Source organism: Lithobates pipiens, unplaced genomic scaffold (assembly GCF_037356315.1).
Source record: "Lithobates pipiens isolate NorthernLeopardFrog02 unplaced genomic scaffold, aLitPip1_a1.2 Scaffold_18, whole genome shotgun sequence".
Taxonomy (NCBI): Eukaryota; Metazoa; Chordata; class Amphibia; order Anura; family Ranidae; genus Lithobates; species Lithobates pipiens.
Window position 1 is genome coordinate 136,428,292 of NW_027507758.1, and position 13,232 is coordinate 136,441,523.

A 13,232-nucleotide genomic window follows, 5' to 3' on the forward strand; every position below is an offset into this window, starting at 1 on the left:
CGCTGTAAACGGCCAATCATAGCGGCCGTTTACAGCGCGATCGGCGTGTCCAATGTGAGATCTCATATGTAAACATGAGATCATCTCTCAGCTCCGCTCTCCCTCCTCACACAGACAGCGTGTGAGAAGGGAGAGATCAACGGCTGCAGCGGCCGTAAGTTTAAAAAAAAAAAGAAGAAAGAAGTGCCATCCTCTCCCCAGTGCCACTTGTTAGTGCTGTCTGTCCCCAGTGCCACCTGTTAGTGCCATCTGTCATCAGTGTCACGCTTCATCGGTGCCATGTTTTAGTGCCATCTGTTATCGGTGCCACGTGTCATTGTTCTGGTGCTCCAGGGCCTTCAAAAGTGTAATAGGTAGTCAACAAGTTAGATATGTAATTTATGCTCCTAGAAGATGTAACAGCACTCTCTGCATGTTGGGCCTCTCTATGTGGCCAGGCTGTGAAAAAGTCCCACACATGTGTTATTGTAATACTCAGGAGGAGTAGCAGAATTTTTTTGGGGGTGTCATTTGTGGTATACACATGCCATGTGAGAGAAATAACCTATTACAATATACAATACCTATGACAATTTTGTGGAAAAAAATATTAATTTTGCAAAGAATTGTGGGAAAAAATGACAACATCAAAAAGCTCACCATGCCTCTTACTAAATACCTTGGAATGCCTACTTTCCAAAAAGGGGTCATTTGGGGGGTATTTGTACTTTCCTGACTTGTTCGCGTCGCAAGAAGTGAGATAGTCCACCAGTACATCAGATGTGATCAATTTTGTGCGATTCACACCACAGCTTGTAGACTCTCTAACTTTCTCAAAGACCAAATAATATCCGCTAATTTGGGTTATTTTTACCAAAGATACGTAGCAGTATAAATAGTGGCCAAAATTTATGACGAAAAATTAATAATTTGCATAATTTTGTCACAGAAACAAAGAAATATGCGTGGGAAAAAAAAGGACAAAAAATTCATTTGGGTACAGTGTTGCATGACTGAGTTGTCATTCAAAGTGTGAGAGCACCAAAAGCTGAAAATTGGTCTGGGCAGGAAGGGAGTTTAAGTGCCCAGTAGGCAAGTGGTTAAATTATTATTATTATTTTTTTTCCATGGAGGCAAAGCATTCTCTGGATGAGGTAGGAAGGTGAAATCAGTCTCCACTTCACCCAGAGAATACTTTGCATTTATTAAGATAATGCAAAGTGTTCTCTGGTGCCTGTGCGGACCAATTAGCCTCCTGCATTCACAATGCTGCAAGGCATCCTCTCCGCATAGGATTTGGAAGCTATTGGAGATCACTGTAGTAGCAGTGTTTCTAGCTTCCAGGGGGATGGGCCAGATATAGTGTATGCATAGCTACATTGGCTCAACTGGATCAATATAACTATGTAAAAATATCTTTACTTGAAATGTTTTATTTTTTTGTTTTGGCTAGAGTGGAGAGGGATTAGAACCCCTGTGTGTTTGTATTGCTTTCTGTGTCTACATTAAGGAGGTTCACCCTCTTTGTTCTGTGTACCAGTATCATTGAAAATAAAACGAAATCACAAATTTTGGGTTGCCCTCAGAAAAGTAATGGTGGGGAAATCTTCCAATGGGGACATGAATTTGCAGGTATTTCCCCTCACTTCCTGTTTGGCTATGGGGCAGAAAGTGAAGAAAAATCTCCGCAATGTGACATACATGGCAAACAAAAAATCTGACCGGGGTAATAACCCTCTAACTCTATCCAAAATGAATGCGAAAAGCGTTGCCAATAGTTCTATTTTTAATGTACTGTAAATAAGAGGATTTTTGGTTATCTGTTTTTTAAAGGAACTACTTATTTTTAATTACGTGTTTGTTTTTTCTTTTCGGTTATTTAATAGGTAATACAGGTACCTCAGGGAAAGTACAAAATCTTGCCTACTGAAATTACAAAAGTGAGTCCTTATCCTGTTTCCCTCATACCTGGACAGTTTCAAGAATATTACAAAAGGTCTGTTTTTCTTGTTTCATAAAAATATTATGTATAATTGCATATGTAGTGACATTACCAAGATACTAAACCGTATTTCCATATGAGGAAGGTACAGTAAAAACGGGACAAAGACTGCAATCTTTGCTGGGTGCTGCAGTCTGCTCATTGCCCCACACTCCATTCATTCCTTGGAAAAAGCTTTCTACAATTAGGACTAAATATGCATTATAACCACAGAAGTTTCCTTGCAAGGATGGTGTTGGGCCTTGTCACCTCTCTCTCGTAGATAGAAACGATTAGTATAAAGAAGAGTCAGATTGCAGTGACAATAGTTATGGATCTGATTGTAGACAGTGGGGGGATAGGGATGTTTTGTACTAGCTGTCTAATTGTAATAGCCATTGTATGAAGATTAGAAATACCTTTCAGTTTACCTGTAGGACGCAATAGAGCTAAGCCAAGCTTAACCAAACGCCTCCATGACATCCCATAATAAAGCCCTCATAAGTGGAGCGTTGGCACACATTCACACTGAGTGACGATACCTTTACTTTAATGGAGGTTTATAAATGGCTAATGGTACCTGGATCCCAAAGAAGAGCAACATGGAATTTCAATTGACCAACATATGTTTACAGTGAAATATAGACCAATATGAATGCCAAGTCCATAGGGCACTCTTCAAGGTTAAGTTTACCTTTGAAAAAAAAAAACAATAAATGCACATCTTTTTGCAGGTAAAAAAATGTGCATTTATAATTTTATGTAGTCTCTAAAGCATTGCACCCACTATCAGGAGATCGCTAATGCCATGCACGTCTCCTGCACACTGTCGGTGTATCTGCTTACCCATACATCCTGTGCTGGTAAGCCGATACTCTGACAGGAAGACTCAATGGACTACCACAGCACTGTAGTAGTTCATTGAGAACTGCAAGCTGACAGCCACTAAGGCTGTTGGGACTTGTAGTTCATTCACACACACACACAGCTCTGCGTATGAATGATGCGGCCGTGTGGGTGGAGCCCCGCCAGCCACTTTTTTTTTTTTTTTTTTTTTTTTTTTTTTTTTTTTTTAAACCGTTACAGCTAGTATAAGGAACTTCTCCCTGTAATGCTGCCACAGGGAGGGTGGGAGGGCAGGGGCTGTAGCACTGGGAACAGGTTACATATTCCACCCTAAAATCGGGTGGGGCAACAAGTTTCCGAAGGTGAATTTATCCTTTAAGAGGGGCATAGGGTTTATACGGCTTAATATCTAGTGCCCCCCAGGAAAAGTGGATGAGAAGGGAATAAAAGGAGAGAGAAGAGCTTAAGGGCATAAGAGTAGGAACAAGGCAGAATAAGAAAAGAGAAAGTGAAAAACGAATGGTCAACCGGAACCATTCACTTTCTTGGGTCCCAAAAGCAGTGCCTCAGAATGTGCACCGTGGGGTGAGGAACATGGGTTTACACTTGCCCTATCTGGGGTTATACAAACCCTATCATCCACAAAAGGTAACTAGTAAGTGACCAAACTTTGCTTAATCCAAAAACAGTGATTACCGATTTGTGAAAATGGATGGAGGGTTCTCTGGGGTGTTTAGCAGGCCTAGGTCATCAACTAGATCCAAAAGCATGTTTGAAAGGCTATCCCCAGTCCTGAGTTATTTTCTAATCTTGCAGGAGAGAGATGATTGGATGGGGCTGCCATCTCTTCTGCAATGTGATAGGGGAAAGGGGTCCTGTAAGGCAGGGCCATACATGGTTCGAATCTCGGTCAGTTCAACAGGAAGATTCAAACCGTATATTGGCAAGCTGAATGTACCAAGTTGCTTAATCAATTGATCGACTTTGGTACAACTAACATGCTGGTTTCACCTGGGATTATTGCTAGTGGATGCTAAAGCTGCTAGCAATAATCATGCTCTGTGGAAGCCGTTCCCACATTAACACAGTCTGTGATGAGGGAACTGAGCAAATTTCTTTCCTGCAACCCGTGGTTGCAGGAAAGACATTTGATCTGTGTATGGCAAGCCTAAGATCTGTAAGAAGCAAATGATACAAAGATAGCTTGTGTCCCCCATGCAGATGCATACTATTTAAAGATCCTCACTGAAATTTTGAAAGGGCAAATACCAGACCTGCCCATATAAATAATCCTGCTGGGTCTAATCTGTAGGCAAGTCGGTATGGGTCACAGAACAAGCACTGTTGATTCTGTGTGGGTTTCTTTATTTATAAATGTTGTTTTTCTCTCTCTGCCTGAATATTACTGGTCAGGCAGAGGAGCAACATACTTTGTAACTTGGTGTTAGCCATTTATTTATCAGAATGCTCATCTGCAGCATCAGGGTTTGTTGGTGTGCGTAAGCAGACGATACAGAAAATAACATGCATTACCATCCTCATACCACTAGATGGCAGAATGCCTAACAGTAAAAAGGGAAATATTTATAAACACAGCAGGGGTTTATGTATGACCTGGACCTTTGCTTACTGATCTGAGTCTATAGCTGAATTTTGTATGCACTCGTGTCGTTCACTTTGACCTTGTTCTTTAAGGTGTACCTGCCTGTAAAGTATGAGTAGTACTCGCGTTCCTTTTTTCTCAAATCGCCTTTCAGGACAACCCCGGAGAGAGTGTAGCTCCACCTTGCAATCAGGAAACACATGCCCACTTTAAAAACACCTCCTCCTCCTCCATGGCTTCAGTTATTGTGTTTCCTCCTTGGAGGAAGCATGTGCCTGAACCAGGAAGAGCTACACTCTCTGCAGGGGAGTAAGGCTTACCTTTTGTTGCAGGTTGTTTCTCTTTGACCCCCAGCAGCATCTCCACGGGGAGAGGACTCCTGGAGCTCCTGGTCCCGCCATCTCACGGGAGTAAGGACCCTCGGAGTGCCGGCGTCGGGTGCCCGGTGTCCGCTTGTTAGCGCAGGGAGGGCTCTGTTGCTGGCGGAGGCCGCTGCGCGTTTTCGGCGCCGGGTCCCGGGCGGCGACGGCGTCGTTCACGGTGACGCGCGGGCGCTCTGAGGGGGCGTGGCGCCGTGGTTCAGCGCCTGGAACGCAGGGGTCATGGGGCGGGTCAGGTGACCGTGTGCTTCCGCTTCCGGCCGGCCTTGATGACGCGGCGGCCGGGAAAATTTAAAATGAGAGCTGTTTGTAAAATAGCTGCCTCACTCAAACGATGGAAGAGTGCAAGCCAGCTATGGCGGAGACAGGCGCCCCCAGCACCGGTCCAGCCCAGGTACGTAAGGTGCACTGGCACCCTCTGCTTTACTGTGGGTATGTCTTTGTTTGTTCCCCCCTCTTGGGGGCCTGTCGCTGCAGGTCAGAGGTGGACTTCGCTCTGACCTTTTGCAGCCTAGTTCTGGGGTCTCACTAGTAGGTCTGTTTGGTGGTGGGTCTCTGCACTGGCTTGGTGTTAAGCAACTGGTTGTTGAGAGCTTTTAGTGAATTAAACCTGTATGTCGTTTCAGGAAAAATCACTAGGAAAAGCTAGACCAGGTCAGAGAAAATGTCCTTCTTGCAAAACCCCCCTCAGAGATTCATGGCAGAAGGCAATGTGCAGAAATTGTATCAGAGAATTGATGGAAGAGGAAACATCTCAACAATATAAGGATTTGTTTTCTTCGGTTAAAGAGCTGACAAACTCTTTGAGTTCAGTCAAGTCCATCCTGATACAAAACCCTCCCGCACAGACCGAGCCTCAGAACTTACCGCCCAGCCCCAGGGCGTCGTCATCCAGACAGGTGGAAACTGAAGAGTCTGGAGACGAAGGGGGTAGTACTCTCATCTCCTTCAGGGATTCTGAGGAGGAGGAAGAGGAAGAAGATAGCAGGGGCTCCAAATTCAAGCTATCACTAGAGGAAGTAGATGATATTTTAAAAGCAATCTACACTACTCTAGAAATTCAGGAAGAAAAAGTACAACTGTCAGTTCATGACAAAATGTACCAGGGGTTGGACGAAACAAAACGGCGAGTTTTTCCTGTCCACAGGGTCCTCTCAGACTCAGTGAGAAAGGAGTGGAAGGACCCAGAAAAAGCCCCTTTCTTCTCTAAAGCTCTCAAAAGAAGGTTTCCCTTCGAAGATAAGGACTCAGAGGTTTGGAACAAGAAACCCAGAGTCGATGCAGCTTTCTCGCAGGTATCCAGACGAACGGATCTAGCCTTTGAAGATATGGGGATCCTTAAAGACCCAATGGACAAAAAAGCTGACTCCATCCTTAAAAAAGCTTGGGATGCTGCGTCAGTCAGTCTAAAACCAGCAATGGCAGCTACGGTGGTGGCCAGGAATCTGGAATGTTGGGTAGAGAAGCTGAAGAGCCATATTGAGGCGGGGACACCCCGCAAGGATCTCTTAGAGTCCTTTCCACTGATCCTGAATGCAGTCAAATACATGGCGGATGCATCAGCAGAATCAGTTAAACTGGCCGCTAGGTCTTCGGCTCTTGTAAATTCAGCCAGGAGAGCAGTTTGGCTGAAAACATGGTCTGGGGACACTGCCTCTAAGGTCAAGCTGTGTGGTCTTCCCTTCTCGGGTGACTTGCTCTTTGGTCCTGATTTAGAGTCTGTGCTGGATAGAACAGCCGATGAAAAGAAGGCTTTTCCAGTTAAGAAAAAGCAGATTGCTAAAAAGAATTTTCGTGCTTTTCAGCAGTCCCATAAAAAAGACCAGGAGCACAAGAGCAGATGGGGTTCACAGAAGGGCAAAGGCAGGGGTGGAGTCCTCTTTAGATCTCCCCCAGAGCAGTCCCCTAAGAACAAGTGACAATATCTCCCCAGTGGGGGGGAGACTGTCAGCTTTTCGCGAACAATGGGACAGGCTGTCTCCAAATCTGTTCGTGAAGAGCGTTGTCGATCAGGGGTACAGGTTGGAGTTTTCAGAACTACCCCCGAGCAGGTTTTATGTGACAACATTGCCAAGGGATCAGGAGAAGGCCTCTGCAATGAAGCTGTTGTTACAGGAGCTGATACAGCAAGAGGTTCTGATTCAAGTCCCAGTAAACCAGCAGGGCGGGGGTTTTTATTCACATATTTTTCTGGTGAAAAAACCCTCAGGGAAGTACCGTCTAATCCTGAATCTGAAATTCCTGAACAGGTTCATTCGGTACAAACATTTCAGGATGGATACAATTTTCTCCATCACAAAGCTGTTGACCCCAGAATGCTTCATGGCATCCCTGGACCTGAGGGATGCCTACCTTCATATACCAATTCATCAGGCATCGCAGCAGTTCCTGCGCCTGGCATTGAAGGTAGGGAGTTCGGTATGGCACCTCCAATTCAGGGCTCTGCCGTTCGGACTCTCGTCCTCTCCCAGGGTCTTTACGAAGATTATGGCAGAGGCTTTGGAACCCCTGAAATTGAAGGGGATTCCAGTCGTTCCTTATCTGGACGACCTTTTGTTTTTTGCAGACTCCAGGGAGCAGGCCCTAGTCAATCTCCAGAGGGCCCAGTCTCACCTCGAGGGCCTGGGATGGCTTCTAAACCTAGAGAAGTCAATCCTGACCCCCTCACAGGAAATGAAATTTCTGGGGTATACATTAAATTCGATTCTCCAGAAAGTTTTCCTGCCGTTGGAAAAACAGGAAAAGTTACAGCTAGCTGTACAGCGGATACAGAGCAACCAGACAGTCTCAGTCAGGATGGCTATGGCAGTTCTGGGCCTGCTTACGGCAGCAATCCCGGCTGTTCAGTGGGCCAGGTTCCATTCCAGACCCCTTCAGAGGGAGGTTCTGTCAAGCTGGTCCCATCAGGATCCTTTGGAAAAACAGCTAAAAATTTCGTCAAAGACGAAAAGGGCTCTTTGGTGGTGGAGAGACCAGGCAAACCTCTCAAGGGGCCTGGTGTGGACCTTTCCTGTGGACAAGCGCCTTACTACAGACGCAAGTGCCTGGGGCTGGGGAGCCCATCTGGATGGTCAGACATCTCAGGGGGTCTGGTCCAAACAGGAAGCTCAAAGATCATCCAACTGGAGGGAGTTGAAGGCGATCTTTCTGGGTTTATTGGCATTTCAGCAGAGTTTGAGAGGTCACCATGTTCAGGTGTTGTCAGACAACACAACAGCGGTTACCTACATTATGAAGCAAGGGGGAACCAGAAGCAGGAGCTTGATGGAGCTGGCCAATCTGTTGTTAGCCTGGGCAGAACAGAACACAGCCTCACTATCGGCAGTGCATCTGAAGGGCTCTCAGAATTTGTTTGCGGACCTCCTAAGCAGGCGCAAATTGCTAGAGGCAGAATGGAGTCTGAATCAGGAAGTGTTCCTGATGATCTCCGAGGCCTGGGGGGTTCCTCAGGTAGACCTTTTTGCCAGCCAGCAGAACTCAAAGGTGGACAGATTCTTTTCTCTTCACCGAGGAGATGCAGCAATAGGGTTGGATGCATTCGCTCACCCCTGGCATTACCAGCTGTGCTATGCCTTTCCCCCCTTTCCTCTAATTCCACTAGTACTGAGGAAATTCAGGGAAGAAAGGACAGACTTAATACTAGTCACTCCTTTTTGGCCAAAAAGACCCTGGTTCGCGGGTCTTCGAAACCTAGCCTCGAAGCCCCCATGGAGGTTACCACTCAGAAAAGATCTGTTATCCCAGGGGACAGTAAGTCATCCAGAAGTGGAACTCCTGCAGCTAACCGCCTGGTTTCTGAGGAGGACCTGTTAAAGGCTAAAGGTCTCTCAGATAAAGTAGTAAAGACCCTGCTGTCCAGTAGGAAGGCAGTTACACAGGCAATTTACATGAAGGTCTGGAAAAAGTTCAACTCCTGGTGCAGTTCTAGAGAACTCAAGGTCAAGAGCACGGTGTCAGTCTTGGAGTTTCTCCATGAAGGAATGGAGAAGGGTCTCGCAGCCAGTACCCTGAAGACTCAGGTGGCTGCCTTATCAGTTTTCTTTGAAAAGACTTTATCTAAAGAAACTTTAATTTCTAGATTTTTTAGGGCTCTTGCTCGAAATAGACCAGTAGCCCTTAAAGACTTTCCCAGTTGGGATTTGTCTACAGTTTTACAGGGTCTCTCGGGAGCACCGTTTGAACCCTTACAGGAAGCTTCTTTGCAGAAGGTGGTTTTAAAAACAATCTTTTTGGTGGCCATCACCTCGGCCAGGAGAGTCAGCGAGCTCCAAGCTCTAGCTATTACAGAACCCTTCCTTAGAATTTATCAGGACAGGGTGGTACTGAGGACGGATCCAGCATTCCTACCGAAAGTATCCTCAACTTTCCATCGATCACAGGAAATAGTGTTACCTACATTCTCTGCAAGCCCAGCAAATGCAGGAGAGGAAGTTTTTCACACATTGGATGTGAGAAGATGTCTTTTACAGTTTCTGAAAGTTACTAAAGAATTTAGAAAATCAAACGCCCTCTTTGTGATATTTTCTGGATCACGCAAGGGGGAGAAAGCTTCTAAAAGTACGCTGGGTAGGTGGCTTAAGTTGGCTATAACAGAAGCCTATAAAGCAAAAGGAGAAATACCTCCCTCAGGTATTGCTGCCCACTCTACTAGATCCACGGCAGTTTCCTGGGCTGAAAGGGCCGGTGCCACGCCTGAACAAATCTGCAAGGCTGCCACTTGGTCCAGTTATTCGACATTTCTCCGGCATTACCGGTTAGATCTACTGTCTGCAGCAGATCAGGCCTTCGGCAGGAAGGTACTGCAGGCAGTAGTCCCGCCCTAGGGTAAGTTTCTCGGTTATCCTCTCCGGGGTTGTCCTGAAAGGCGATTTGAGAAAGACTCAGTTAGACTTACCGGTGACGGTATTTCTAAGAGCCTTTCAGGACAACCGTTACTTCCCTCCCTAGGTTATGCTTAGTAAATGTATTAAGTTCTACCATGGTGTTGTGCTTTCTGTGCTTTGTTTTCCAGCGTCGGAAGGCCACAATAACTGAAGCCATGGAGGAGGAGGAGGTGTTTTTAAAGTGGGCATGTGTTTCCTGATTGCAAGGTGGAGCTACACTCTCTCCGGGGTTGTCCTGAAAGGCTCTTAGAAATACCGTCACCGGTAAGTCTAACTGAGTCTTTTCGTTTTGATAGAGATTTTAACCCATCCCCACTCTGGTTGTATTGCTATGTGTGTGCCCGTTGTGGTTTTGCATTCACTGTTTGTTCTATTAATCATTTGTTTTGTTTTAAAACTGGGTGGTATCCAAAAAATTTGCAAGTGTCCCCCCCCCCCTAAACTGGAGCAGGGGCAAAAACTTTCAGCCAAGACAGTGTCAGAGGTGGGAAAGGCCTTCTCTTTTGGGGAGAGTTTTATGTGCATCTCAAGGGAAATTTCACCAATTGGTAACCCTTAAATGTATAGCTAACTGGCTATATAGTATGGTAGGAGGCAGATTTATTAATAGGTATTTTCAACAATTCATACAGTTTGCTTAAAAATCCACATTTGAACTGATTACATACACACAATACCCTTCCATAATACAAATTGTTAGAGAAAGTGAGGGTATATTAGAGCTGCACAATTCTGGCCAAAATGAGAATCACGATTTTTTTGCTTAGAATCAAAAGATCACGATTCTCTCATGATTCTTTCACATTATACAAAAAAAAGGGCCAACTTTACTGGTTAGTTTTTTTTTTTTTTTTTTTCTTATATATTCTTTAAGAAAGTAAAAAAATTCTTTTGAAAGACCGCTGCACAAATAGTGTGACATAAAATCTCTAGATATATATATAAAAAAAAAAGATATATAAATAAAAATTTATATTTTTTTTGAGAGAATCACATCAGTACATTTTTATTCACAGGCCTATAATGTTTGGGGGTTCTAAGTAATTTTCTAGCAAAAAATAATTTTAACTTGAAACCAACAAATGTCAGAAAAAGGTTTTAGTGTTTAAAGTGGAAGTAAACCCTTCTATCGTTTTGAGTCAAGGAAGCCACCATCTTGGCCTCGAATAATTCTTCAACTGCCATAATGTTACACATGTGATCAGTTATGACACCAGCCATTGGGTGGTTTGAAAGTTTGGTTGAGAGCACAACCAATGTGAATGTTAGCATTTACGGCATCCCAGGAATGTAATGCCGCGTACACACGATCGAATTTTCCGGCGTACTTAGTCCGGCAAACAATCCGGTGGATAGTCCGGCGGACTTTCTACCGAACGGACTTGGCCACACACGGATACACAGAAAGTCCGGCGTTTGCTAGCGCGATGACGTACAGCACGTACGACGGGACTAGAAAAAGGAAGTTCAGTAGCCAATAGCTTCCTTTTCGTACTTGCTTCTGAGCATGCGTCATTTTTAGTCTGCCGGACTAGCATACTCACGAATGTATTGTCCGCTGAAACCCAAGTCCGGGGGAAAGATTGGACTGCAAAAATACTTTCTAAGTCCGCCGGACTTTACGCTGAGAAAGTCCGCTGAAGCCCACGGACGATCGGATTGTCCGGTGAAATGCGTTTCGGCGGACTAAGTACACCGGACAATTTGATCGTGTGTACGCGGCATAGGTGGTTTTTTTTTTTTTTTTTTTTTTTAAACTGGGTTTACTCCCAGTTTGGTTAAACTTTTTTCACTTACACACTAAGTCTATTCCATGGACAAATTTTTACAATGTTTATACTTAAGTTCAACTGATAATGTTTTGATTTTTGGCAGACTGCCCGGTTTTTCTCTTCCTTTCTTTTGACTGCTGTGGCTTCAGAAGAGCAGAGAGAATTCTTTGCATAGAAAGAATTGTGAAACACTTTAGTCAAGATCACGATTCTTGACAATTAATTGTGCAGCTCCTAGGGTAGGGTCTCTCTCTTTATTTTTATTTTTTTATTTATTTTTTATTAAGTAGGTGCGATAAGTGGGTGTTCTGCTGCTAGCAACCTCAGCAAGAAGGGGTGTGTGTGTGTGTGTGTGTGTGTGTGTCCTTTTTTTGTTCTCCGTGTGATCTTGTATTCAAACTCCCTCCTGTGATATTATTTTTGATAATTGCTTTCAGACATTGAAAAGGAATTGTTGATTACGGAAATATGCTATCTTCTTTACAGATTTCGATAGTTGGGAGTGTAAATTGGTGTTCAGAATTCACGAAGTGTCTTTTACTTTACAGGTATTCTCCCAATGAGCTCCGGTACTTGCCATTAAATACAGCTTTGTATGAGCCTCCATTAGACCCTCTTGATCCCGAACTGTTGGCGATTGACAGTGATGGTGATTCTGATGAGGTTGAGGAAGGACGCAGTGAGAAGAAAAAGATCAAAGGCTCCTCAGTAAGTCTGTTCTCTCTCAATATCCAAATATTGTACATAATGGAAAAGAAACAAGAAATTATGATTTTATAGTGCGCACCTCCATTAGAACTTGTAGCATTGTACAAGACATGGTAAAAGAGAGCAGCCCTCAGTCTTGGAAAATGTGCTAACTGAACAATAAGTTTTTATCTTTCCAGTATGTGTTGTTTAGAGGTAACATTCAATTACACTATGTTCTGGTCACTGCTACTAAGATGTTTTTATATGAACATTCATAATAAACTCCACATGGTTGGAAATCACCAGGTCCAGTAGACCATCATTCTTAGTCTGGGCTTCTATGAACTGTACCATAAAATTGTTCTGTAATAAGTTTATGAATTTCAACCCTTTTACTTTTCCAGCAGTGCCATTACTCCACTAATTTTATGGTAGTTAAAATCCCCCATTATGATTATTTTCCCAGTCTTTGTAGCCCTTTCTATCTTTGCAAGGGTTTGAGCCTCCACCTCCTAATTGACACTGGGTGGCCTGTAACAACAAACACCAATAATTAATTAACTTTAGTATGCACACCTATATGCAGTTCCACTCATAATGCTTGCACATCAACAAGGTCCTCTTTCACACTCGCTTTAGGATCACTTCTCACATGGACAAACGCACCACCCTTTCCGTTTTTACCCTGTCGCTCCAAAAGAGAGCCTGTCCAGGAATATTAATAGCCCAGTCATGTGAAGAATGAAGCCAAGATTCAGAAATGCTAAATAAATCCTAATTCTCTTCATGCACCAAAGCTTTTAACTCTTATTCTGCTTCCGGTCCATATGTAACTTGGTTATAAATTAGTTTGGTTTAGCTAATAGTTTTCATGTGTACTTTTCTGTTTAAGGGCAGTTCATCTGGGAACTTGTCTGATGGAGAAAATGCACAGGATACTCAGGACGATACACTTCCCGCAAAACCAAAAGCGAAAGAAAAACCAACCCCAAAAAAGGAGAGCACCAAACGTTCTGTAGGGTCCAAATCCAGCTCTGGGTACAAGGTAGAAGACAAAAGCCCATGAGTCGGCTTCTTTAATGACCAGCCTTTTCCACC

General features: G+C 44.1%; 1 protein-coding gene across 5 annotated transcripts in view; it reads left to right on the top strand.

Moving 5' to 3' along the window:
* The window catches only part of PHF10 (PHD finger protein 10), an 89,129-nt gene that overhangs the window by 34,122 nt on the left and 41,775 nt on the right, over positions 1 to 13,232 (top strand). For all 5 annotated transcript variants that reach the window (XR_013276647.1, XM_077486160.1, XM_077486161.1 and 2 more), the window contains 3 exons: positions 1,866 to 1,975; positions 11,993 to 12,152; positions 13,027 to 13,179. Coding sequence is in view for 4 of the 5 variants with exons in the window: in XM_077486160.1 (XP_077342286.1) it covers positions 1,866 to 1,975; positions 11,993 to 12,152; positions 13,027 to 13,179 (423 nt within the window). In the remaining variant the exon portion in view is untranslated. The remainder of the gene's footprint in view (positions 1 to 1,865; positions 1,976 to 11,992; positions 12,153 to 13,026; positions 13,180 to 13,232) is intronic.